General features: G+C 63.8%; 1 protein-coding gene across 2 annotated transcripts; it reads right to left on the bottom strand.

Moving 5' to 3' along the window:
• Positions 1–14,473: 14,473 nt before the first annotated feature.
• Positions 14,474–26,202, bottom strand: SIK1 (salt inducible kinase 1). Of its 2 annotated transcripts, none has more exons than XM_012779098.3 (14): positions 26,039–26,202; positions 24,596–24,759; positions 24,058–24,174; positions 21,635–21,698; positions 21,294–21,455; positions 21,020–21,144; positions 20,807–20,930; positions 20,074–20,297; positions 19,661–19,807; positions 19,185–19,307; positions 18,858–19,074; positions 18,084–18,365; positions 17,386–17,617; positions 14,474–16,987 (listed from the first exon to the last, which is right to left on the bottom strand). In XM_012779098.3, the coding sequence occupies exons 2-14, from the start codon at positions 24,743–24,745 to the stop codon at positions 16,621–16,623; spliced, it is 2,334 nt and encodes a 777-aa protein (XP_012634552.2). In that variant the 5' UTR covers positions 24,746–24,759; positions 26,039–26,202; the 3' UTR covers positions 14,474–16,620. The 2 variants fall into 2 exon arrangements, with proteins under 2 accessions (XP_012634552.2, XP_075855939.1); XM_075999824.1 differs by having other exon boundaries at positions 19,185–19,250.
• Between the last annotated feature and the right edge of the window lie 1,130 nt (positions 26,203–27,332).

Genomic DNA, 27,332 nt, shown 5'->3' with positions numbered 1-27,332 from the left:
GTGCACGGGCCGCGAGTGATGGCTCTAGACTGGACCCGCTGCACGTGACAACTAAAAGTGAGCGGAAGTCAGTGGAATCCTCCCCAGAAGTTGTAGGGGACAGGCAGGGGTGTGACAGAGCACGGCTGAGGCCGCCGTCGGCCAAAAGGAAGCAGCTCGCGTCCGCCCAGGGCGCAGGCCGCCGGTGCGGTCTGGGGGACGCAGGTGCGCTGGGCTCTCTGCCTTCTGTGCCACACACGTGACTTGCATAATTTTAAGGAAAATAATGACAATGAGTACGTGTATATTTGTCTGTGTTTGAAGGAGTTTATTTTTAGCCTGGTAAATACAGAGGATGGAGAAGGAAGAAAGAGATATGAAGGGGGCACTGAGGCAGAGTGAGCTAGAACAACCCGTGTGGAAGGAAACTGGTCTCCCTGCAGTCGACAGTCGGGCCTGGGGCGTCTCTCTGATCCCTGACCCTGCAGCCCCACCTGGGGGGCGGGGGTGGGGAGCAGGCAGCAGCCTCTGCAGAGCTGGGAGGCTTTCCTGGCCCGGGAGGGAGGGCCTCGGGAGGACCAGCCCCAGCCAGTTGGGGAAACTGAGGAAGTCCCCCATTCATTGGGAACAAGATCCATTTGGCCTCACAGCCCACTCTGGGAGCAGGGCAGTCCCGTTAGCAATGGCAGGCAGCAGAAGACGTTTCAATTTAAATTCTCATGAGTGCTCTGTGCCCCCCTCCCCGGCAATTTGGGACACCCATGCAAATGAACTTGAGTGAAAAGGGAATTTGTTGACTTCGTGACATCATCCAGAGAACAGCTTCAGGCATGGCTGGATCCAGGGGCCCAGACGACGGCCTTGAGGTTCTGCCCCTCTGCCAAGGCTGGTGCTGGGCATGCTGCCCGGGGTAACCATGGCAACCAGCACCCAGCATATCCCGCTGTTCCCAGAGTGGACTGTGCAGGCCGCGGGCTCTGATGTGGAGCTGAGCACCGTGAGAACCGTGGGGAGGGCCTGGGCGGGGAAGCCCACCACTCCCCCACGGCCAGTGCTGCCACAAAGTGTGTTCCGGCACCCTGAGGCCACCAGAGGAGGAAGAGCCAGGCCCGGGAGGCTCGCTGCAGGGAGGGTGTCCTCACGCCCCACAATCGCTGGCACCAAGGGAGCGCAGCAGGCCTGCACTGGCGCCAGGGAGACAGGAGGTGCTCGCCGGGGTGTGCAGAGGCCCCGTGGAAGCGGGGGGCCGCCCTGGGTCTGGGAGGGTGACGCAGCCACCCAGGCAGAGGCCCTCGGAGTGCCCTGGGCAGGGACCTGGGTGAGCACGGGAGAGGCGGGGGCGGGGGCGGCCGCCCAGGATCCCAGGGTTCCAGTGGATGAGGAGCGGGGTGTGGGGCGCAAGAGCAGAGGGTGGGTGTCGGGGCGGCACCGCCTCCTTGCAGCCCGGGCAGAGAGGGGATTACACGCTCGGGGACACACGCCCACAGCGGGCACATGTAGTCGGCAGACAGACCCGCCTGCGTCTGCTCCCAGCTCAGGACCCAGCCGGGACCCTCTGGTCAAAGCCTCTGTCTCCTGCCGTCCCCGGCACAGACGACACAGAGGACACTGTGACGCTGCCACGCTGCCGCGCCTTCCTCTCCCAACACCCCGATTTGGCCACAGCCTGGGCCCTCCTCTTCGACTCCTTCCCTCTGTCCCTGTTTGGCGTGTGGGGCCCGCCCAAGCTCTGGGAGCAGCCCAGCCTCCAGCGCGGCTGGGAGGGCTGTCCTGGCCCGGCCCTGCCACGCCACCCGCACGCCTCGGTCCTTTGAACACTGCCATTCTGCAGGGCCCCTGCCGGCTCGGCTCCTGCGGTCGGCCTGGCCCCACCGTGCCCCCGCCCTGCTCCCAGGGCCTGGTTGGTATTCACCCAGGGACGCGGGGAAGGCCCAGCGGCGGAGCTCCAGGGAGACGCAGAGCAGGCCCGGGGCTGGTCACGGCTCCCCAAAGCCACGGCAGCCCTTGCTTGAGTAAAGATGTGACGCCTGGAGCGGGCCTCGCCTGCACTCCCCATCCGCCACCAAGTCCCGGCGCTGGGCTCTCAGGCGGCGAGCAGAGCGCAGTGGAGTGAGGCAGGAGGCCATCCAAGGGCCTGATGCTGGTGGTCGCTCAGAGTGTGCCCCCCCCCCGGAGATGCCCCCCCACCCCTTCTCCCTCCGCCCACTCCAGCCCCCGCCTGGGGAGGCCAGGGCTGCTGCGGATAACCAGGACACGGCCCCCGCCCCTCGGCCACACGTGGACGTCACAGGAGCCCGCCCGACAGGCGCACCCTCCACACGGCGGCCACCTCGGCCCCGCCCCTAGAACACCGCAGAGGGACGGGGCCCAGCCCTCGCAGGGCCTCTTAGAGGCCGGCCTTTGTATATTTTTATTTAGCAATAAACCAAGGCTGCAGGGAACCCAGTTTGCAGTACACTTTCAGTTTCTTCTGCCTGGGTGCTTGGAATTCCACCCGGAATTCCACCCGACCAGGAGAGAAAATCCGCGCGATCCGGCCTCCTCAGGCCGCCAGCGAGTCCCCGGCCAGCCCCCTCCGAGACAGTCTGCACTGCTGCACCGTGTTGCATTTGCCCGTGACGACAGGCCTCAGACCGGGTACCACACGCGTGTACACGAGTGCACACATGAGCACGCCCCACCCACCCACGGCTGCGTCTCACAGGCGCCCACTCTCCGCATCGCAGGGCAAGCTCGGCTCTCGGCACCTCCCCACCTGGCTCGTGGCTGGCTCGGGTCACGGGTCATGGCAGCATGAGCCTGGGGCGCCCTGGAGCCACAGGTAGCCCGGCCACTGGGCCTGGCAGGGGGCTGAGGGCGAGACTCCCGGCCGGCTGGCGTGGGGGCCGGGCACTGAGGATGCAGACACAGCAGCCAGCCGGCCCCAGGCCAGGAGGAAGCAGGACACTGCTGCCCACGAGTCCCCACTGCCCCACGAGCGCAGCACACGGGCCTTCCCTGCAGGATGGGCACAGTCGGGCACCCTCCTCCCTGTCCCTCCTCCCAAGGGGGTGCTCCCTCATCCTGCTCTGCAGGTGGGTGTCACTCTTCCCATGTCACCACTCCCTGTGATTGCCTCCCCACGGGTCTCCTCCTCCTGTGGTCCTCCTATGGTCACCTCCCCATGGATCACCTCCCCCTGTGGTCACCTTCCTCCTATGGTCACCTCCCTCCTGTGGTCACCTCCCCCTGTGGTGACCTTCCTCCTATGGTCACCTCCCCACGGGTCTCCTCCCCCTGTGGTCACCTTCCTCTTATGGTCACCTCCCCCTGTGGTCACCTTCCTCTTATGGTCACCTCCCCACGGGTCTCCTCCCCCTGTGGTCACCTTCCTCTTATGGTCACCTCCCTCCTGTGGTCACCTCCCCCTGTGGTCACCTTCCTCTTATGATCACCTCCCCACGGGTCTCCTCCCCCTGTGGTCACCTTCCTCCTATGGTCACCTCCCTCCTGTGGTCACCTCCCCCTGTGGTTACCTTCCTCTTATGGTCACCTCCCCACGGGTCTCCTCCCCCTGTGGTCACCTTCCTCCTATGGTCACCTCCCTCCTGTGGTCACCTCCCCCTATGGTCACCTTCCTCTTATGGTCACCTCCCCACGGGTCTCCTCCCCCTGTGGTCACCTTCCTCCTGTGGTCACCTCCCTCCTGTGGTCACTTCCCCCTGTGGTCACCTCCCTCCTGTGGTCACCTTCCCCTGTGGTCACCTCCCTCCTGTGGTCACCTTCCTTCTATGGTCACCTCCCTATAGTCACCTTCCTGTCGTCACCTCCCTCCACTGTCACAGCCCGGGTCACCTCTGCCCGGCGTTCGTGCTGGCCGACATGGTGGCCTTCTGCCCGAGCTCCCCCGCCCTGGGGCGCCGGACCTGGAGTCACTCAGGCGAGCCCCGCCTGCCTGGCCAGACAGCTCTGTGTGGTCACTTCCCTCCTCTCATCCCAGCTTCCTCTTCTGCACCATGGGGACAGAAATGTTTGCTCTCCAAGCCTGTTGTGGTGACTGAGCGCAACACAAAGGAAGACAGACTTCGCCCCACGCTTGCTCCCAGGGTTCGCGTGTGCAGCTATGTGAACACGCGTGCATTCCCCGCCTGCTCCAGGTGGCCCGTCCAGCTCCTCGCTGCCTGGCTTCTCCTCGCGCCTCCCTGGGGACCTGGGGGAGAGGACGGCCCGAGCTTTGGGGACATGCCCCAGCCCTCCTCCATGTGCCTGAGGCCTCGTCCCTGCCTGGAGACAGCCCACCGCCCGAGGACTCAGAGGGTCGCGACCCCGTGTGGCAGCCAGCCCCCACGGCAGGCCCACCCTGAGCTGTGTCCCCCCCGGGCTGCCAACGTGAGGCCAGCCGGGAGAGCTGTCCCGGCGCTCTCTGCTGACCACGAGGCCGCGCTGGCGGCGGGGCGCTCTGCAGAGGCCGGTGGGGACCGGGGTGAGGCTGTCAGAGTGGGGGCAACTGTCGCGGCTGCATCCGGGCACCAGAGCAGCTGCCGTTGTGCCAGACCTCACCACAGCCTCCCCGGCCTCACCAATCCCCACCTTGGAGTCGTGGGCGGGCCAGGCCTGGCGCGGCAGGAGGGAGGCCTGGGTGGCTTCCCAGTGTGTCAGCTCTCTGGCCTCAGGGAGGGCAGGGGTCAGTGTCCCTCCCCAGAGGCCCCCGCGGCTCCTGAGTCAGGACCAGCTGCCGGCCAGGCCCCGTTCTGCCGTTGCCTGCACCCTGTGCACTGTCACTTCCCGCCCCGGGCTCACCCGGCCAGCTCGGGCAAACCACTTCCCTCTGGGTCTCACTTCCCTCTTTCCCAGGTGGAGACACCTGCCCTGACCCGGGACGGGCCATCTCGGAGGGCAGCAGCAGCCAGGCTGGTGAGGGAGGCTGGTGAGGGAGGCTGGTGAGGAGGCTGGTGAGGGAGGCTGGTGAGGGAGGCTCAGGCAGGCCTGGCACACGCCCAGAGGCCCCGCAGCAGCGCTGTGGGATGCCACGTCCTTTCCAAATACTAGGTCAGCAGAGGAGCCGCCTGACCCCGAGAGGAAGGGACACCGGACAGGGAGCCGTGGTCTCAGCCTGCTGTGGCCAGCCAGGCCCTTGGCACTCCCGGCGGGCAGAGCAGCGGCGGGGAGGGCGTCAGGGCTGGGCCCCACAGAGAGCACAGAGAAGGAACTGCCGCAAACAAAACGCACAGGTGCTGGGCAGGAACCGTGGGCAAGAGGCCTGGGGAGACGACGAGCCGGCGTGGGCGGGAGCGAGGCCCGGCTGCCCTCCCTGTGGGCACCCCCACAGCCTCCTCCCGCCTGGAGGCTGCCCTCCCCTCGCCATCTTCGGCTGGCTGCCTCTCGTCTGCTGGGGGCCCCGCTGGCAGCCCGAGAGTCTGAGCAGGCCAGGACAAGGGTCTGTGGCAGCCTGGGCCCCCAGCTGCCGGGAGGTGGCTCAGGCTCTGTGCCCGGTCAGTGGCAGGTGTGGCAGGAGTGAGCCCTGTGCCCCCGCGCCCCCTCGCCCTGGCCCCATATCCAGCCCTGGCCTCCCCACTGGGGACGTTGTTGTCCTGGGCACAGGCCCGTCCCTTCTTCCCCTTGCCGGGCCTCTGTGGTTGGGGTGGGGCAGGTCCTGACCAGGCTGCCCAAGTGGCCAGCTGAGCACCATCCACACTGAGCCCTGTCCCGTCCCTGTCCCCCCTGGCAGGAACAGCCCCCGCAGTCTCCTTGGTCCCCAACCCTGTGCCCCAGCACCGAGACTGCCCCTTCGGCCCACAGCAGCCCTGGGGGCTCGGGGGACCCTGGAGCCCTGTCGAGGACGAGGCTCTGGGGCTCTCCGGGCAGCCAGCCCTGTTCACCCAACAGTCTCGAGCAGGGTGGGAGCCGTGTGTCTGGTTCCGTGGGACAGCGGGAACGGTCCCTGCTTGGGACACGTCTGGCCCCTCCCCCTCCCGGGGAAGCGCTTCCTTCCGTGTGAACTTCCTGCTGCTGCAGCCAAGAAGTCCCTACACAGGGACAGGGAATGAGGGGCCGCTGTGACCCCCCTCCGAAGCTCAGGTCAGGGTGTAGCGGCCTGTGGCCGTGTTCCCAGGCACCAGCGCAGGGGGAGGCAGCAGCAGGTGGGCGGGGGCAGCTGTCCCTGTCCCCGAGCACGGGCCCTGCTTCTGTTTGCCGTTTCCCTCCATCTGCCTCCGTCTGCCCCGACAAGGAGGACGTGTTTATTTAAGGACGCCTCTACTCACAGCAGAAGTGTCTGTCTCAGAGCAGAAACATGAGCGTGTTTGGGTTGGAGGAGGGAGTCGCTGCGGGGGCAAAACATTTTCTCTTTACAAAACAAGGACCCTGGCCGGGAGCGGGGACTGTCCCCAGCGGCCGAGGACCGGGAAGGGGACACTGGCTGCAGGACAAGGCCGCGGAGCCCAGCTCTGCGCAGCGGGTCCTTTGTCCTTCACGGGCTGGGACTTGCGTGTTCTGGCCTTTGTATCGGGGCGGTTTAAAATGACAGAAGTCCCCTCTCACACTCTGGACCCGGAAGTCCGGCCGCAGAATGCCGGCAGGGCCGCGCACCCGGGGGCGTGGGGGGAAGGTCCTTCCTGCCCCTTCCAGCTCCTGGTGGCCCCGGGCATCCTTGGCTTGTGGCCGCATCACTCCGAGCTCTGCGCTGTCTTCGCGTGGCCTTGTCCCCGTGGGTCTGTGACTCACTGGGTGCAGGGCCCGCCCTGCTCTAGGCCCACCCCAATGCACCTGATCCCATCCACAAAGACCCTATTTCCAAGTGAGGCCGCAGTCGCAGGTCCCGGGGCTTAGGACTTGGACATAGCATTCTGGGGACACAATTCACCCGTAGTCCCTCCTTCTTAAAAAGAAAGCAAAAATGGAAAACAGCTCAGAAATGCCGAGACCCTCCTCCCTCGGGGGCCTGGCCCCACGCCGCACCCTGCCCCCGGGCAGGGCTCCTGGGCACAGAGGTCGGAACAGGAATCCCTGTGACCCGGCCACGGGGACACAGAGCACACAGCCCCTGAGCACACAGCTTCTGGAAAGGAGGGGAGAGCTGGCCCAGGCCCGGGAAGGAATCCGAGGGGCAGGGGCTGGGGAAGAGCTGCTCTGGGGGCTCCCTCGGGGCAGAAGTGAGCCGGGGACCAGAGGAAGTTTGGGGCAAGAGCCCCGCACCCTGCAGGCGTGGTCGCCAGGCACCCTGGGGCGGAGGTGACTCCCACATGCAGGGCCTGCCCACTCGGGCACCCGGTCCTGGGGGGACGGCAGCCTGGGGGCCCGAGGTGGCAGGGGCTGCCTGGAGCTTAATCCGTCCACAGACTCGGCGAGCAGGCAGGGACAGGCGACCGTCACCGCACCCCTGAGCTGGGCGATCCCCCAGCACTGTGGCCTGGGGGCTTCGAATGCAAGCTGCACCCCAACCCGGCCCACTCCGACCACCAGCAATGTCCATGGGCAGCATGAGGTGGCGACCAGCCTGCTATCGCCAGAGACGGGGGCTCCTTCCTTCCGACAGGGTGGCAGTGCCCGGACACGCGCTGGGGGCCGCGCCTCCCCCCGCAGGGCACAGCGCTCACTCCACGCGCAAAGGGTGGCCCCGGCCGCTCCCTGAAGCTTTGCAGGAGTCCCCTGCCCTGCGCTGGCCTGCACTGCCACTGCTGGTGGCAACCCTGCTCCCGGCCCCAGCCCTCCAGGCAGGGCGGCTGAGTGCGGGGCGGGGCCTCCCCAGTCCGGCCGGCCCCTCCCCCTGCAGCGGGGGTGGGGAGGCGTGGGCGCTCTGTGTCCTGGTGGCCGGCGGCGTGCTATGCCCGTGAGAGGCCGTGATCACCGCCTGACTCAGACAGGCAGAGACGCTGGGCTGTCATGCCTATTTCAAGAAAATTAATTACACCCCATGCCAAGAGGGAACTCGCCCATTAAATGTCTCGAACGCGCCCACCTGGAATGCGGCGCGCAGCCCGCCTGCGACTCTGGTGTGGGAGAGGCTGGGCGGGGGGGCCCCGGGAGCCCTGGGGGTCTGCAGGGCTCCAGGCCCTTCCAGCTGGGCCCCCACCCGCCACCCCCCACCCGGGTGCGGGAAACTGCACCCCTTGCCCGGAGCCCCTTTCAAAGGCCAAGCCTTTGAGCCAGCTGGGTGCGGGACGGGCCTTGGGCCGGGGCTGGCATGGCCCCGCCCGAGAGTCCCTTCCCTCTCCCTCATGCCCCTCAGGGTCTCCCAAGAAGGACAGCAGGCACGTCCGGGGGACCGGGCACCGGGAGCTGGGCGTGGGCTGACTCACCAGGGAGCCTCTGACCCCGGGCCCACCCGCCCCCAGCAGGAGTTGACATACACACACGCGTGAGCCACGCTGTGAATGTTACGGGACAGGCTTCACAATGACAAATAAAGGTGGCTCACGTTTTCTGCCCGGGCCTGCCCTTGCTGTGTCCTTGGCCACCCCGGGGTGGAGTTGCTGCCGGGCAGAGGAGGCTCGGGGCAGCTCTGTTGCCCGGCCGCGGCAGCGCTCTGGGGGGGAGCTGGGCTCCACCCACACCTGGCGGGCCCCAAACCCCACGGGAACAAGCCAAGTCCCCCAGACGGGGCCAGCTGGCTGTGTGCCAGGCGTGACCGGGCGGGGACTCGAGCCCACCCGTCCTGAGTCTGCGTCTCCACCTCCTCCTATGGAGGTGTCGGGTTCGTCGGTGGCTTTCGAGCTTTTGTTGTCTTTGTCGTCATCATAAAAGAGATTTTACATGAACACCACCTACAACACGTGATCAGAGCGGGCGGCCGGTGTCTGGTCTGACCCCTTGGGGTGGGGACAGAGGCGGGTGAGCCTCACCCCTTTCCCGGTGGGGACACCGTAGAGAGCGAAAGCACAGTCGGCCCAGAAGAAGACCGAGAGAGACGTGTCAAGGAGGGAGAGGGGAGACAGAGCAGAGCCCGGTGGTGGGGGCCTGAAACTCGGCCGCCCGTCGATTACCCGCAAGGTTGGGTGGGCCACACCCGCCAGTCACGAAGCAGAGACGGCTGGACGGGATGGAAATCGAAGACCCACTGTGCGCACCTGTCCTGAGCACGTGGCGTGCTGTCTGCAAGAAACGCACTGGACTTACAGAGACAGACGACAAGCGCACAAAGGTCTAAGCTATGACGGTGAAAACAGCCAAGACGGCGTACTATCGCCATAGGACAGACAGACAGACGGCCAGACACGACGGGGCCCGGAAATAGGCTGTGACACGCGTGGTCCCTGGAGTTCTGAGGGATGCGCCAGGTTCATCCAACGAGGTCACGGGAGAGGAGAGAAGATAAGCGGAGACTGCTGCCCCAAACCACACACAAGAACGAGCTCGGCGTGGACCGCAGCCGCAGACATGAAAGCTGAAGGCATGGGACCTCTGGACGGGTCACAGGACACCCTCTCGACACTGGGGAGACACAGATTTCTCAGCCGAGACGCAAAACGCTCCAGCCACAGAAGATGACGCCGCACACTGGACTTGACAATGGAAACCTTCAACTCTCCACGCTTCCAATGAAAGGCAAGCCACGAATTGAGAGAAATGTTTTCTGCGTGTGTATGGGCGCATGTACAAACGTGTATATGTACACATGCACACACACCCATGTAACAAAGGGACGTGTATGCAGAACAGAATATAGAAAGAACCCCTACCACTCAATCATAGGAATTCAAACAACCCCATGAAAAAAACTGGCAAAGACTGAAATAAACTCAAAAAATAGAATGGCTAATAAGCACGTTAAAAGATGTTGAACATCACCAGTCATCAGGAAAAGGCAAAATAAAATCACAATGATATATTGCTACAGATTATTGGAATGGCTAGAATTTATTTATTTATTTAGAGACAGACTCACACTCTGTTGCTCTGGGTAGAGTGAGTGCCGTGGCATCATCGTACCTCACAGCAACCTCAGACTCCTGGGCTCAAGCGATCCTCCTGCCTCAGCCTCCCGAATAGCTGGGACTACAGGCATGCGCCACCACGCCCGGCTAATTTTTCTATTCTTGGTAGAAACGGGGTCTCCCTTTTTTGCTCAGGCTGGTCTCGAACTCCTGACCTCAAGCGATCCACCTGCCTCAGCCTCCCGGAGTGCTAGGATTACAGGCGTGAGCCACCGCGCCCGGCCTAGAACGGCTAAAATTTAAAGCACTGACAATACCAAGTGCTGGTGAGGCTGTGGGACAACTGGACCCTTGGCACATGGTGGGCGGGAAGGCAAATCGGTGCCGCCTTTGTGGAGAGCAGTTTGGCAGCTTGCTGTGAGGCTGCCGGCTGTCATGCCGTGCGATCCAGCCATTGCACTGCCACCTGAATCACCCCAGGGACGTGAAGGGTGTCCTCACACAGAGACTCAAGGCAGCATTCCTGATAATAGCCCCAGCTGGAACGACGCAGACACCCGCCCCCGCATGAGCGACACACCCGCCGTGGCCGTCACCACCCTGGACTGCCACTCGGCACTCAGAGGAATGACCGGGCCACGCAACACCCGGATGCATCCCACATAATTAGGCCGGAGGGAAGGGCCAAGCCCTCGGTGAGCCCACGCGCAGGATTCCTTTCGCGGGGACTCAGGGAGAGGCAGCTGCCCACGGGTCGGGAAGCAGGTCAGTGGCTGCTTGCGGCCGGGAGCTCAGCGGGGACCCGGCCCCACGGGCGCAGGGAGCTTCCCGGTGACAGGAGTGCTCTGCACGCTGGTTTGACGGGGAGACAGGCCGAGGCGCTGTCCACGTTCCCTGAGCTGGTGCTCGGGTCAGGAGCACTGACTGCCGGTCAGCGGCACCCCACGGAGCTGGTTTGCTTCGGGGACACGTTTTCGGAGGCAGATTCTGTCTTTGAATCCCCGCCTGGGACCCGGGGCCCATTCTTTCCACGTAACCCCTCGCTGGACGTGGGCACGCTTGGTGACTGAAGGAAGGGACCTTCCTTCCCTCCAGAGGAAAAGAAACACCCCACGCCTGCGGGAAGCCCGGCTTTCCAAAGGCGAAAGGGGAACGCCGGGCCGCTTCTGGTCGCCCGGGCTTCCTGAGTGTTTTTCAGCTCCTTTCTATTTTTCGCAGAAATCACACTCAGATAAGTGGAATAATTAAAGAGGAGTGAGTCAGACTGAGACCCCGGCAGACCCCGGGGAGAGGAACTGAACGTGCTCTGGCCCTCCCTCGCACTCCCTCCCCAGCCCTGCACCGCCCCTGCAGCCACTCGGCCGCACCCGCGGGACCGACTCCAGCCCCGGTTTCTGTCCCCGTCCCTGTCCCCAGCGTGCGTCATGGCCCCGGAGCCAGCCCTGAGAGCCCTGAGAGCCCCCGGTGGCCCTGAGGAATCCTTCGCCTGGACACGCCCACCACTCAGGCCCCGCGGCACCCAAGGTTGACCCTCCCAGACCCAAAGCCACGTCGCACGCAGGGTGGCTGTGCCCATCTGAAATACCCGGGGGTTATTCTGGAAGGAAAACTAAGAGGCCAACACTTTTTCTTCTGCCCCCAAACAAGTCAGTTCCTCTTAGCTCAGATTCGGTTCCTGCCTCCCAGCGAGAGGAGCACATGCAGAGACACGTGCCGCGGGGACTTCCCGCGGGCCCCGGCAGAGCCGCCCCGAGACCGCCGGCCCACGCAGGGACGGCCCTCTGCCCCCAGACACAGAAGCCAGCGCCTTTGCTGGGGGACACCATTCCTGGGCGCCCGGCGAGACGTCTTCCTACAGTGCGGCTCGCGCTGATCCCGCCATCCTGCGGCCTGGTGGCAAAAGCGCCACCAGCTCCCGCTGACGGGAAGGCGCACAGACACACTCAGGACAGCCTTAGGGACAGCTCTCCCCTGCTGCAAGAGGACTCGGTGTCCCCTGCAGGGCTGACGGGAAGGCGCACAGACACACCCAGGACAGCCTTAGGGACAGCTCTCCCCTGCTGCAAGAGGACTCGGTGTCCCCTGCAGGAGCGTCAAGACAGGAGGCCAAGCCTCGAGCAATCTGGTCACCTGACAGCTCTTCCCTGGTGGACATCTGGTTCCGTTCTTGCTCAGGGTGACACCTGGGACACTGCACTAAGCATCTCACAGGCGGGTCCTTCACATAGCCGGGAGCAGACGGCATTGCTACGTGTGCCGTCCCGGGAGCAAGAGTGGAACGCACGGCACAGCCCCGTCACCGCCCAGCACCCAGGGCGGGACGCAGACCCAGGCGTGTGACAGCAGAGGCCACATTCCCTGCTACCGCGCCCCTCTGCAGCGTGGCTCGCCGGCACGGCCCTGTCTCGTGTGCGCAAGGACTTAGGCAGCCGCCTGGTCTGCAGCTCCAGGCTGTATCTGGACCCTTGCCAGAGGCACTGGGAGAAAGAAAGTGCCAGAACCCGGGAGCACCCCACAGCTCAGGAGTGCCGCCGTGTGCGCAGGGCGGCGTCAGAGTGCAGCGCAGCCTGGCCGGGCCCGGCAGGAACGGGCACACCGCAGTGGGCACGTCTCGGGAAACGCCCTGGTGGGTGGGGCCGTTCCCAGGGCCGGGCCTGGGCGGCCGTGACAGGGCCCCTCGGGCAGGCGGCGAACACACGGGGGTCTGGCCGGCGCCCACGGCCACGCGGGCTCCTCTTCAGCACAGAGACGGGCAAGATTCCTGAGCCGACCCAGCAGCCCGGACAGAGCGTAGGGTCCTACGTGAGGTTCCCCGAGAGTGGGGCTCTGACTTTCAACCGGAGAATCCATCATCGCCATCGTCACGGCACCCTCGCACGCGGGCCGAGCCGGCGGGGCTCAGGGACTCGGGACCCACGCAGCGGGGGCTGTGGAGGGGAGCCCCATGTCCACACGTCCTCGGTGCCCGGAGCACAGAGACACCCTCGTCCCCACCAGGGGCGCTGGGCCGGGACTCGGCCTTCCCGTCTCCACTCAGCGGACTCGGCGGGGACGGCCGAGAGGCTCCGACACAGGCTCTGCTGAAGCTCCTGCTGGTTTCCAGGGCTCCCTGTTCCCAAACAGTAAACACACGCCGCCCGGCACGCCGCCCGTCTTCTCCCGCAGCAGCACGGGCCGCGCCCCCGGGCGGTGGCCAGGCTGCCCGAGCACAGAGCGCCCACGTTGGCCGGCTCCCCACACGTGTGGCTGGGCAGGGGCTCCACGCTGTGCAGTCCCAGGTCCCCGGGGGTGCAAGGTCCGGGTCGGCCGCGGCCAACGGCCCACCGAGCGTCAGCCACACGGCAGCTCCGGCTCTGAGCGGCAGCGACAACTGCCGAGCCGACTCAGACACCGAGGCGAGGACGTCTGCCCCGGAGGCCCCGCCAGCGTCTCGCCGCGTCCAGCTGCTCGAGGGGCAGGTCACCCGTGAGGGGAGCATGCCACATGGCCTCACGCTCTGAGCAGCCGTGGCGTCCCGGCAGACCTCGGCACTGACCGTGGCTGGTCCCGTCCTCCCACCCGCTCTCCTCGTGGAAGCTGCCGTCCACTCTGTGTGTTCCCCCCTCCCGAAAAATTTTCGTTTTATTGTGGTAAAATACACACAACAAAAATTCACCATTTTAGCCATTTTTAGGTGCAGTTCAGCGGCATCAAATACATCCACATTGCTGTGCAACCATCACCACCACCCATCTCCAGAACTTTCTCCTCTTCCCAAACCGAAACTCTGTCCCCACTCAACACCAGCTCCCCAGTCCCCGGCGCCCAGCACTCTGCCGTCTGTCCCACGGACGTCCTGCCCTGGGGGCCCCCAGACGAGCGGAACCGAACAGCGCCTGTCCTTTCGTTCCTGGCTTATCTCACTGAGCGTGATGTCCTCGAGGCACGTCCATGGCGCAGGGCACGGTGACAGCCGAGTGTCGTCCTGCCGTACACAGAGACCACGATCCCTGCACCCTCTCACCTGCTGGGGCTGCCATGTTTCGGCTGCTGTGAACAATGCTGCCATGCACACAGTCAGGACCCTGATTTCAATTCTTTTGCGCATATACCATTAACAAAAGCTGCAGGATCATGCGGTCATTCTGCTTAATTTTCTAGGAACCACCGGTTTTCCAGAGGCTGCACCACTTTATGCTCCCAGCAACAGCACACAAGGTCCAGCCGAATAGTGACCGCCCCAGGGGGTGTGAAGAGGTCAAATAACTTTTTTACCAAAATCACTTGGCAAGATTCAAAATGCAGAGTCCTTTGTTCTTGCAAACAGCACGCCTGCCCTATTGCTCGAAGGCGGTGAAGACTTGCAGACTCAGAGACAGTGTGGCTGTGAGATCCTCCCAAGTCCCCCAGGTCGAGACTGTCAGCGACTCAGCACTTCGGCTGCTGGGGAAGGGGCCTAAGCTTAGGGCAGGCAGGCCCTGGGCGCCACCGGCCACCTGTCGCTGCTGCTGGGACGTGCCAGCTCTGCCGAGCCAGCGCAGGAGTGGGCAGCCCACCCTCCCCTCCGAGACGTGAGGCCCCCGTGGACTGGAGGACGCAGCCCCTAGATGGAGCAGCTCGGAGGAAACAGCACCCAGAGATACACCAAGAAGAAAGTAGAGAGCTTCCCCCCAAATATTTTATTTAAATATTAAATTAAAAAACATACATTAACTGATCATTTGGCATACATACGTTTCTCATGTTAACATAAGAAATAAAATAATTCAGTTATGGTAAAAAAAAAAACAAACACAACCCTATATACATATCAATCAGATCACGTAGTGTCCTTAAATAGGCTATGGCGTGGCAGGCTGCGGGACAGCGCTGCGGAGACCGACACACACACGTCACACACTCTTAAAAAAACAAGAAACAGAAACACGACGTCACCATCCTCTGAAAGAGGTTCTACAGCAGTAAGAAGAAACAAAAACCACTAGGAAAGTAAAGTGCTTGTCATTGCTTCGGAGAGGAGACACACGATGGTTTCTGAGGCCTTTGATCTACGGCATTAGCACAGAAATCACTGGAAGGGGGCGAGGGTTTGTGCTGGGCTCGGTGGTGCAGCCTCTGGGGAAACTGAGGCAGAGGCCTGCGCCGCCGGCCTGGGTCCTCTCCCACTCTAGACTCCCCTGCGTGGTGGGGCCGGGGGCTTTGGTGCTGGGCCCGCCCCTCCAGGCAGCCGGGTGCCCACCCGGGGAGCGGGCGCAGAGCAGCAGCAGGAACCGGCAGCGAGCTTGCACGGGGCACAGGGCAGGTGCCCGCCGCACGGACACGGGCCGCCACGCGCCAGCCTTCCTCCTGCCCTCAAGTCACCGGGTCAATCTTTGGCTTTTGAAAACACCCACCTCTCCCCCTTTCGTGAGGACCTCTGTTTAATACTGCAGGTTGTAGAAGCCAAAGTGAGCTGAAGGCACCTGGGCTAGGAAGAGGGGCGGGGACGTGGGACAGAGCGAGTGGGAGCAGCAAGTTTCCTTCGTTGCGTTCAACAGGCTTCTGACTGCCGGAGCCACCACCTGAGTCTACCTGCCACAGGTGAGCCTGACCCTGCCAGGCCAGGCCGCCCTCCCCGCCGCCGCCTCCACCCGGCGCTAAGGGGGAACAGGCACTGCGGCCCGTTCCGCAGCACAAACCTGGCGCTGGTGGCACGCTTCCTAACGTGACCCAGGAACACAGAGGCCAAGTACAAAATATAAAAAATAAGTAGTGTGTATCTGTCCCTGTTTATGTACATATACAGTATTTGCTTAAAAAAAAAAGAAACAATGCTATGAAAACACTGACCTAAACCTCTCCTTCCATCTTCCTTGAACAAAAGCCCAGCAACAAGAGCCCAGGCCTGGGTGCGGGGGCAGCGTGGTCCAGCGAGCCCGTCCCACTGGCCTGCCCGCTGTCGCAGCCGCCCGACACGGCACAGCTCACCCAGGTCAGGTGTTCTTGTTGGACCCTGATAATGAAATGCACGAAAACTTGATTAGCAGCGGAAACAAGATGAGCAGCAGCAGAGACTTCTCCTGGGCTTCCCCACAGGCCCCTGGGGGCTCCGGGCCAAGGGACCCCCGGGACGGAGCCCCCACCATCTCCAAGTCACCCCCACCCACTTTTAGGTTCTTCTGTGCCTCCTAAGAATCTTGGAAAACTGACTCTTGAGCAGTTTATAAAACTTCTCGTCCAAAATAAGAAAAAACTGTCCTCTGGGTTCTGATTTCAGAGGCGAGAATTCCAAGGATTTGTAGGTTATTTCGCCTGGCCTGGCCATTTAGAGCCGTTTTAAAACTGATACATAAAAGCAGAAAGTTCACAGTTTTCGTTAAAGCACAACTGTTTCAGGAAGTGGAGAACGCTACCTACACGGGGCAGCAATCCGCACACGCTCGCGGCCACCCGCCGCGCCACACCTGCCCGAGGTAACCATCTCAGGCCACGAGGACGCCGTGGACGAGGAGCTGAGGCCCCTCCCGCCCCCGCCCGACCTGCACGCGGCGCTGGCCGGACACCACCGGCCGTCCCGCTTCTCCCTCCCGTCCACCCGCCACACGACTCGCCCCAGATTATTATTTTTCTTCAGAAAGTTTCCAGTCCCTACGCATAGTTGAGGTCACTCAGTGCAAGGAAAAAATAAAACAAAAAATAAACCGAAAAGCCAAAACACCTAACGTATTGCTTGTTTTGCTTCTAGAAAGTTCTTGGCTTTAAGTCCGACAACGTCCTCACACTCTGAAGTTATTGCTTGGAAGAGCCGGCCGAGCGCGCGGCCGAGAGGGCCTCACTGCACCAGGACGAACGTCCCCCGCTGGCCGGCCGTCAGGTCCTCCATCTCGCAGTCCCCCCGCGGCAGCCCCGTGGGGTCGCAGCCCGGGGCCAGCACGGCCAGGCGCGGCAGCGGGGGCGCGGCCGGGAGGGCGACCGGGCCAGCACTGATGTGCAGATGGGTGTCCAGCAGCCGCGCTGCCGAGGCCACCGGGGAGACACTGGCCTGCAGGAGGGGGGCCGGCAGCAGCGGGAGCCCCGCGGCAAGGAGGGCGCTGGGGAGCGGGGCGGCCCCGGGGCCGTCGCAGGGGCCGAGCGCGTAGGCCTGGGGGGCCTGCTGGCAGGGGGGCGGGGTGGCCGGGTGGTGCTGTAACTGGAGCAGCCTGCAGGACAGGAGACGCGCAGGTCACTCGCTGGCTGTGCTCCCGGCCTCCCGGCGCTATCGGGTTTCCAGGTCGCCCACGTCCCAGGCCCGCCCACCCCGTGGAGCTGAGCCGCGGCTGGGCGGACACGGCCCTAGTGCGTGACTAATCCCTGAGCAATCCCCGACCTTTCCTTTCCCACCTTGCCTCTGCGGCAACGCGGATGCCAGCCGGGCTTATTCTCACTCCCTGCCGCCCGCTCCCACCCCCGGCCTCAGAGGCCTGCCCTGCCTGTTGCCACCTCCCAAGCCCTGATGCCGAGGCCCCAGCTTTGCACCCCTCTCCGGGGCAGGAGGAGGAGGGGACGCCTGGGAGACGGAGCACAGAAGGAAACAAGCCCAGTGCCAAGGCTGCCCTACCTCTGCTGCTGCAGCACCTCTTCCAGCAGGCTCCGGCCCTCCCGGCCGCTAGCCGCGCCGCCGTGCAGGCCCGGGCTCTGAGCAGGGGTGTGGAAGGGGCTCAGGCCTCCCCTGGCAGCCCGGCTGGAGGGGGACTGGCACACCTGGCGAGCCAAGCCCTTGATCTTGTTCAGCCCCAGAAACCCCTTGGTCCTCGTGGTCTTCCTCAGCTGCTGCCGGAAGGCTTTGAGCCCTGTGGGGGTAAAGCCAGGTGGTCGGCACCTCCTGCCTGCAGCCCAGGACCAGGCCTCGGCTGACGGGGTCTCTGGCCTCGGGCAGGGGTCAGGGAAGGACAGGGCTGCACACAGGACAAGGTCAGTCTAGCACCCGAGCCTCAGGGAGGCCTGGGGGAGCCAGGTGGGCCCCCGACTCATCCCTCGTGTCAGAAGGTGCCTCCCAGCACAGAAATGTCCCCCGTGCTCTTAGGACCAGCCAACACAGGCCATTTACTCAGGGGCCCAGGTCTGAGGCCATCCCAGCAGACTAGGAAGCCAGAGCCAGGACAGCACCTCCGTCACCCGGGACACCACTGGTCCCATCTGGGCCTGGTAGAAAACAAGGGGGATGTCACCTGCCACCACAACAAAGTGACCTGCTGCCAGGGACAGGAGTGTCCCTGGGGAAGGTGGGCGTGGGCGTGGAGGAGCGTGCAGGCTCACCCTGGGTCAGCGAAGTGTCCGACGCCCTGCGGCCCTCCTGGAAGCTGACAGGGAGCAGGGCGGCTCCTCCCAGGTCGCCCTGAGCCTGCAGCACAGGGGTGGCGGACTGCGAGCCCAGGAACGGTGAGGCCAGTCTGACCGGGGAGCAGGTGCCCAACAGCCCCTGAGAGGCCAGGCCACCACTGAGCGCCGCAGGGCCATCGCTGGCGGAGAAGGTCAGACAGCTGTCGGAGCTGGCTCCTTCCGCAGGGCTTGCCACGGCTGACGGGGAGACGACGATGCCTGTGGGGAGCAGGGCGCTCTTGAGGGGGGGCTGCTCCCGACGCTGGGCCGTCAGGTGCCCACTGCCACGGCAGGGGACAGGCCTCTGCTGGGGGCAGCACCTGCACTGGCCGTGACATCTCTCCCCCTAGCCATGGTGGGAAAAGGGCTCCACTGGTGGCTCGGGCCCAGGCAGCCCCAAAGGCGAGCCACCCTGGGCATACAACAGCCCAGGTCATCAGCAGGCCCCAGGACACAGAAGAGACTGGCCAAGGACCTGACTCCCAGCGCCTAGAGATGGCCCAGGGTGCACCCTGCCGGAGACCAAACGCCACACTGTTTCTTTAACCAAAATGACCACACACAGGGTCTCAGGGATTCTAACAAACGGCGGATCCTGAGGATCCAACCAGAGGGGCCTCCGAGCAAGCAAGGTCCATCCCACATCAGCCCACCGCAGCCCTGACCACGAGCCCACCCGCCAAGCGTCTCCCCGGCCCTGGGAACACTTACACGGAGGGGTGAGGGGGGAGAAGCGGGTGGAGACCTCGGCCAGGGTGTGCCGCCGGCCCGTGCTGCTGGGCAGGGCCTCCTGGGCCTCCCGCTCCTCCTCCAGCCCCGGGCCCGGCCGGGCCTCCTCGCTGATGGCCGTGTCCAGCAGGCTGCTGGGGGAGACCGGGCGGTGCCGGAACACCGCGTTGCAGTTGGCGTCCAACGGGAAGAACAAGGGCTGCGGCAGAGACACAGACCAGTGACCTCCTGTGGCTCCGGAGAGCCCGGCGTGTGGGGGCAGCCCTCGGGGAAGAAGGTGGGCTCCTCTGGTCCTGCGCGGACACCCACCTGGAGCGAGCTGTGGAGGTCGCAGTCCATCTCAGCCTGCAGGACGGACTGTGCCAAGGCGGGGGGCTGCGGGCACAGCAGGACGGAGCGGAAGGGGTCGGCAGGCAGGCCTTCCTGAGGCACCTGGGGGTGGCGCACAGGCAAGGACGCCGTCAGGGCCGCGGCTCTGGGGACGACCACCAGCAGTACGAGAAACAGCACGCTGGTTCAGGAGCCCCACGGACGGACGCCAGGGCCGCACCCTCCTGCCCAGGCCCGTGCTGGGCTGCCGGCGGGGGCAGGCAGGAGCCTGTGGCTGCTGGGCAGGGCCTGCACCTGGCAGGGCCGCCCACACGGGACCCACCCTCCGCCTGGGGTCCTCTCGGGGGCTCAGCCCGTCTCGCTGCTGGGCACAGCTGAGCTGGGCCTCACAGCTCAGAGGACAAGGCCAAGGGGAAGGGGGGACGGGGCTCTCGGAGGGCACGCCTGCCCCTCACCTCGAAACCGCTGAGGTCGGAGCTCCTGGGCCGGTGTGGCTGGGCGGGCCCGGGGCGGGCGCACGGGGTGTTCCGGTGCTCCTGGAGCCGCTCGAGGAGCAGGTAATAGATGGCGGCAAAGTGGTTGTAGCTGCGGCTCTGCAGGGACTGGGGGGCAGAGAAGCAGAGGTCAGGGAGAGGGCGGCGCCCAGGCTCCCTCCCAGGACTGCAGCCGGGCTGGGCCGCACTTGGGGCTGGGAGCATCCTGCAGAGGCGGGCAAGCGGCCTTTCAGCAGGCGTGTGCCCCATTTTAACTCGTGGTGAGCGCCGCCTTTCCTGACAAAGCCGGGCTCCCGGTCCTGGCGCCTACGGCACGCGCGGCACGTGGCCCAGGCGAGGGCTGGGGGCCGGGCCGGGGGCGGGCGCCCGCTCACCTCCACGGTCCGCTGCCGGTCGATGCCGAGAGTCTGCATGATGCCCAGCACCCGCTCGTCAGGGTCGCCGGGGCTGGCGCTGCAGCCCTGCGCAGGGCAGGCGAGCGGGGGCTGCCGCAGCAGGCTGGGGGCGGCCTGCATCCACCTGTGCTGCCGGATCTGCGCCAGGGTGATGCGCTTGGCGGGGTCCACCACCAGCATGCGGCGGATCAGGCTCTCGCAGTCTGCAGGACACGGGGACACTGAGCCCTGGGCAGCGGGGCCGGCGCGCGTGTCCACCCCGCCCACGAGGGCAGACGCACAAGTGACTGTCCCAAGGAACTTGGGGCCGGGGCTCAGACCCACCACCCAAGGAGAGCCACCAGCCGGGGCTCAGGCCCCAGGAAGGCCGGGCCTTGGTCTTCTAAACGTCTGCCAGACAGAACTACTTAGACGCCCCCATTCTGCTGCGGCACACGGTCAGTGGCTCAAACATCTCTACAGGTAAGTGCTGCGCGTGGTAGCAGCAGGTCAGACTTGGGGACAAGGCCAGCACCCTGGGCACTGGCGTCAGCCTGCAGAGCAAGGGCACCTGCCTGCCCAGAAGCAGGACACTGAGAACACACCCAGTGGCGTGGGCTTCCCTGCAGCCCACAGTAACCCAGGCCTGCCTCCCTGCTCCTCGGACAGCCACTCGGGCACCGCAGGGGTCCCCCAGCCCGGCAGCGCCTGCGGCAGAGCCGTGCCGACCCACCTTGGGACATGAAGAAGGGAATGCGGAACCGGCCCTCCAGCACCCGCTGTCTCAGAGTCGGCAGGTTGGGCCCGTCAAAGGGGAGGGACCCGCAGACGAGGACGTACAGCACGACGCCGAGGCTCTGTCAAGGACCCAGGGCACATGTCAGCACCCAGCACCCGCCCCGGGACCCAGGCCTCCCACGCGGCGTCTGCACCACTCGGGCCCTACCCAGATGTCCAGCTGGGGGCCTTCGTACTCCTTCCCCTCGAAGACCTCTGGGGCTGCGTACGGGGGGCTCCCACACCACGTGGAGAGAGGCTCTCCTGGCTTGTAGAAATTCCCAAATCCAAAGTCTAAGAGACAAAGAGACACACAGACAAGTTAGACTGGACACGGCAGGGGCTGCGGCTTCGAAGACTGCGCACAGAATCCCGAGACCCTCGCTCTACGCAGCCGCACCCCCAACAGCTCGTCCTGGCGCGGGCGGGCGGGCCCTCCTTGCCTGCCAACTTGATGTCCATGTTGCCGTCCAGCAGAAGGTTCTCGGTCTTGAGGTCCCGGTGCACGACATGGTGGCTGTGGCAGTACTCCACGGCCGACAGAATCTGCCAGAACTTCTTCCGCGCTTCGTTCTCGCTCAGGTGCCCGTTGGACGTCAGATAGTCTGAGGGGCAAGGAAAGCAAGCTGTGTCCCCAACTGCAAAGTCTGCCCCTGCCCGGGGTGCTACCAAGGAGTACTGTGGAATTTGAGGGCATAAAGACCCAAAAAATGCCACCGAGCAAATCCAGACATGTTAGCACCATTTGTTTGCAACAGATATTATAACAATACATGTGACTCACCAAACATTTCTCCATTTTTTGCAAATTCAGTGACAATGTAAAGCATGTCCTTTGTTTCCATAACCTAAAAAAAACACAGACCTAACATTTAACCGCAAGAAAAAGGAACACACACAGATGATATAAACAATACTACTGATCCACCTGAACCCCAGATTTTTAACTTCTCTAGGACAAGTATATTCACCATGTAAAAAAATAAAAAAATAAAAAAGTAAAACCCTTGGCAATAAAAAAGATAAAGGGGATTCCTACCCAGAAAGAGTTTCAAAAAATCAGAGGTGAATTCCTCACGAACTTCCTTGCCTGTCCTGATAGTCTGCTCTCACAAAAAGGTCACATGGTACCAGAATTCCCCTGTATCATCACAGTTAACTCGGCTTGCCCCAGCACACCTTGAGGACTCTGCAGGCTGCAGATGATAAAGAGGTTGCTGGAGTTCTGCTGGCCTTTCTTCTAGAAGCCTAGTAGGTAACAGATCATTGAAGCCAGCGGCCAGAGCAAACTGAATAATAGATGACAAACACCCCATCCCACTGGCTTTACTGCCGAGATCAATTAGGACGCAGGAAGCCAGCTTTGCAGGTGAGCCGCGACAGACAGACAGCCGGCTCGTTTAAAGCAAATGCCACAGCCGATGTCAGTGTAGCCCTTACAAATTCACTCATTTGTCAAGAATTTTATTTTACTTAAAAAGAGATTTAATGCAGAACTGATGCCTGTGTGTATTTTAAACTATTTTAGAGGGAGAGAGATAATACACTGTCATGGAAGAAGATTTCTTTGTGTTCAAAACCTAAGAGTTATTCCTTTATAAATACACTTCAAAGACAATTGCTTTAATCTGTAAATCTAATAAGAAAAGTGTTTTTAAGAGTCCAGCAGTTTGGCTAGAATTTCAACTGCCCCTGCCTCTAAATGTGTGGTGGGAGAACACGTGGGACCCCTCACCCCTGACCCCGGCCACAGACGGGGAGAAGAGGGGGAAGAAGAGTAAAGAGGCCAGGGGAGGGGGGCCTCGGCAGGCTCCAGGCCCACCAGCTGCATGGAAATCAGAAACGGGCGTCTTCAGAACCAGTGGAATAGAAGCATGCTACCCCACCAAGCTCTCATCTGCAAACAGCTGAAGACCCAGATACGGCAGCAGTCAGAAAATTCAACCCCAGCATCCAGCACACGGGCAATCTGTTTCCTTAACTGAGCTAATTCCACACAATGGCCGAGTGGAAGAACAGGAAGAAATGGAAGGTCCTAACATCATGGCTCAGCCCTTCAGCAAAGTCAAAAACAAAACCGGCTCAGCCTACTCCGGAGGAGATGGGCCAGGCACATTGCACAGGGAGTGACATCAGCCCCGTGGAGGAAACTTCTTATCTCCGAGCACAACTCCAAAATGACAACAGAAACAAGACACGAACCCCAGGTGCACATGGCACGAGTCCTGTGCTGCGGTGGAACACAAGTCCCACCAACCCTGCTATCTTCATTTTAATTGAGTAGAGTCTTTTGGGGGGATAATTTCAAATTATAATTCTCCTGTCAGACTGTACGCTCAGCTGTCCCAAATGCACAAACATACGCAACCCCCCCAAATCAACTCAGATTCACATGGTTTTCATAAGAATGATTAAGAGGAACTTATACCCAACACCACTGGATGAAATACACAGCATTTTCAAACAATTTATTCTTTTGCAAGAAGACTTGCTTTCATTTTTGCAAAAGGAGTCATGTACCATTAGTGAGGTAAGTAAAACACTGCTTTGCTGTTCTAATTAAACTAGTACTTATCAAAGATAAAATTTATTAGTTTCAACATGCGGACAAAAATAAAGTCACAAAATAAACCAACAGACAGACAGGGTGAGGCATGTTCCTAATGTAGACTGGGTGACAAGTTCCTGCTCTTACTATGGCAAAAGTATTTTCATCTCTCCAATCTCCATGGAAGAGTTTAAGCAGGGAACACAAATGCTCACTACTGCCTTGGAAAAGATAAATCAATGAAAACTGGTAAGAGCAGCTGGCTTTAAAGTTTAATAAATATGTGCAAAGGCTGAAGTTTCTAGTTTCATGTAAATTCGTCCTGCTATACTAAATGCTCAACCTATGGCAATACTACAGCTACAGTTGTTTGCTTTCATAGTAAAGCAAATTTAACAAAAACCTCTACACATTTAAAATGGGAACAAGTTAGAATACCAAGCACAATTTTAATGAATTAAACCTCAGTTGTGAGCCAAAAGCAAGAAATAATTGTAAATACATCTGCACAGATTACAAAAATCAATCTATTCACTTATGTAACCAACTTCCTGACTCCCACACACCCCAAAGAGGGGGCAACCTTCAGAACTTGCAGGCTTACTGTGTTGCAAATTAAAAACAAACACTTCTAACAGGGAGAGGCAAACCTGGCTTACCTGGTAAAGCTTTATAATATGAGGGTGATTCAGAAGCTTCATGAGCTGAACCTCACGATATATTTTCTCCAAATTGCTTGAATCTAATCGTGTTTTATCGATTATTTTTATGGCAACCTACAGATTTTAAAAAGAAAAAGCATATTTTGTTTTTAAAAAGAACCCTCACTTAATTTACACATTTTTTTGCAAATTAATCTCTCAATTACTTTATGCCTCAAAAATGTCACAAAAAGTTGGGGGGAGGGGAATAACCAAAATAATCACTAATATTATTTAGTACAATGTTAAATTAAAGTGTCTTTAGTATTTGCAGGCCCCCTTTTACAGGGCTTTAGCTCTGAATCCCTGAACCACCGCACTCCTGGGTCTTATTTTTGTTCATTATCTTCTTTGCCGTCTGCTAACACTGGTACAAATCATGCAGAAACGCAACATAAAGCCGCTTCTTGCCCACGCTGGCCAGCAACCCCGCGGGCGCTCCGCACACCGGTCCCCCGCACACCGGTCCCGCGGCGGGCCGGGGAGCCCCACGCACCTGCGTCTTGGTGACCCGGTGCCGCGCCAGCTTCACCACCGCGAAGTTGCCTTTGCCCAGCGTCCGCTCCACGTCGTAGAAGCCCACCCGGAGGGGCTTCTGCTGGCCCGCGCCCGCGGGCGCCGCGCCGAACTCCGACATGATCACCATGGCTGCGGCTGCACCTGCGGCGCGGAGCGCGGTCAGCGCCGGCCCGACCCGCTCCCGCCGCCCGCCCGCCGTGCGCTCCGGCCCGCTCCCTCCGGACCCCTCCGGACCCCTCCAGACCCCGGGGCGCGCGGACCCGCTCCCGCACGGACACCAGCCGGCCCGCTCCCCTCCGGACCTCTCCGGACCCCTCCGGACCCCGGGGCGCGCGGACCCGCTCCCGCACTGGCGCCGGCCGGCCCGCTCCCTCCGGACCCCTCCGGACCCCGGGGCGCGCGGACCCGCTCCCGCACGGGCGCCGGCCGGCCCGCTCCCCTCCGGACCCCTCCGGACCCCGGGGCGCGCGGACCCGCTCCCGCACGGGCGCCGGCCGGCCCGCTCCCCTCCGGACCCCTCCGGACCCCGGGGCGCGCGGACCCGCTCCGGCACGGGCGCCGGCCGGCCCGCTCCCCTCCGGACCCCTCCGGACCCCGGGGCGCGCGGACCCGCTCCCGCACGGACACCAGCCGGCCCGCTCCCCTCCGGACCTCTCCGGACCCCTCCGGACCCCGGGGCGCGCGGACCCGCTCCCGCACTGGCGCCGGCCGGCCCGCTCCCTCCGGACCCCTCCGGACCCCGGGGCGCGCGGACCCGCTCCCGCACGGGCGCCGGCCGGCCCGCTCCCCTCCGGACCCCTCCGGACCCCGGGGCGTGCGGACCCGCTCCCGCACGGACACCAGCCGGCCCGCTCCCCTCCGGACCCCTCCGGACCCCTCCGGACCCCGGGGCGTGCGGACCCGCTCCCGCACTGGCGCCGGCCGGCCCGCTCCCTCCGGACCTCTCCGGACCGCGGGGCGTGCGGACCCGCTCCCGCACTGGCGACGGCCGGCCCGCTCCCCTCCGGACCCCTCCGGACCCCTCCGGACCCCGGGGCGTGCGGACCCGCTCCCGCACTGGCGCCGGCCGGCCCGCTCCCTCCGGACCTCTCCGGACCGCGGGGCGTGCGGACCCGCTCCCGCACTGGCGCCGGCCGGCCCGCTCCCTCCGGACCTCTCCGGACCGCGGGGCGCGCGGACCTGCCGGCCGCCGGCGCGGAGCCCCCGCACCGCGGAGACCCGCTCCACTCCCGCGCCGCCGCGGCCCGCTCCGTCTGCACTCCCGACCCCCGGCCGCGGGCGCGCGGACCCGCTCGCACACGCCCAGCCCGCGGGCGCGCCGACCGCAGCGCCCAAAACACCGGGAGCGGGCGGGCGGCCGCCCGCGACCCGACGCGCGCACCTCGGGGCCGCCGGGGCCCAGACCCGCCCGCCGGCTCACCTCCGCCGCCCTCGGGGCGCCCGGGCGGGCACGCCTCCGGGCCCGCGGCCCCCGCCGTCCGCTCGGCCGCTCGCGCTGCTCGGGCGCCTCCCGCTCGGGACGCCGCCGCCGCCGCTGCTGCCGCCGCCCGGGCCGAGCCGCATGTCAGCCCCGCCGCCCGCTCGCCGCACGCGGCGCCCGCCCCGCCCCGCCCCGGCCCGCCCCCCGCGCGCCCCGCCCCGCCCCGGCGCGCCCCGCCCCCCGCGCGCCCCGCCCGCCGGCCATTGACGTCACCTTGACGCCAGAGCGACGCGCGGCCGAGCGCGGGCCCGGCGGGCGGGAGATCGGGCGGTTGCCAAGAGACTGGCGGCTCTGACGCGCGTGCCGGAGAGGCCGTCGCCCTGGCGACCGCGGGCGGTGACGTCAGGGGCGCCGGCCGCCGCGGCCCGCCCGCCAGGCGCCCCCTGCCGTCCCCGCGTCGCGCCCCGGCCCGCCCGCCCGTCGGGCCCAGACGCCTCTGCTCGGCCTGCGCGGCGCGGCCTGCGGCCTGAGTGGCGCCTCGGGCCCCTGCGCTCCGGTCGCGGCGCGGGGCCTGGGGCGGGCGCGCTTTGTGGTGCGGAGCCCCGGCCGGCGGGAGCGCGGGCGCCCGTGCCTCGTGCGCTGTGGAGTCTGCGGGAACGGAACAGCAAGACGCGGCCGCGTCCTGCGGGCGCCCGGCCGGCCTGGGGACGCTGCGGCCCCTCCTGCCAGGCCCGGTCGGCCGCCGGCCCCGCGCCCCTGCGCCCGCGCCCCTGCGCCCGCGGAAAGCCCGCCTGTCTCGGCGGCGGAGGCGCGGTGCGGGGCGGACGGCGAATTCGAAGCCGCGGGAAGGCCGCGGTGTGGGAGTTAAGCGCTGTCCGGCCTAGAGCCGCCTTCCTCGTGTCCAATAAGAATGCGCCTTCGGAGAGGGGTGCGGAGCAAGGGCTGGGCGAGGTCGGCCGGGGGTCCCTGAGGCCCGGACGGCACCCCTGGCTCCCCAGCCGGGCCGCCGCTCCCACCCACCCCACACGCTCCGGGCGTCCCGGGTCGGTTTGTCTGAACGGCTTGTGAGGAAGCGAGTGGTCCCAAACAGGCTCTGAACGCGGTCTGTGCCCGGTTGACACACCAAGAGTGTGGAGTGTTTTCGGTTCCGGTTGAGCAGCGCACTCCACGTCTGGGGTCCCAGCGCCCTGCTGACCTGTTCCTAGGACTGAGCTCAAAGGGAAGAAGCCACGGCGCGATCACACTCGGCCCCTCGCCCTGCGGGATGAAACCCAACGCCCAGGCGTCTGCCGCC

This window comes from Microcebus murinus, chromosome 1 (genome assembly GCF_040939455.1).
Source record: "Microcebus murinus isolate Inina chromosome 1, M.murinus_Inina_mat1.0, whole genome shotgun sequence".
Classification (NCBI taxonomy): Eukaryota; Metazoa; Chordata; class Mammalia; order Primates; family Cheirogaleidae; genus Microcebus; species Microcebus murinus.
The sequence above is the reverse complement of the archived record's forward strand: the minus strand, read 5'-3'. Positions and strand labels throughout refer to the sequence as shown.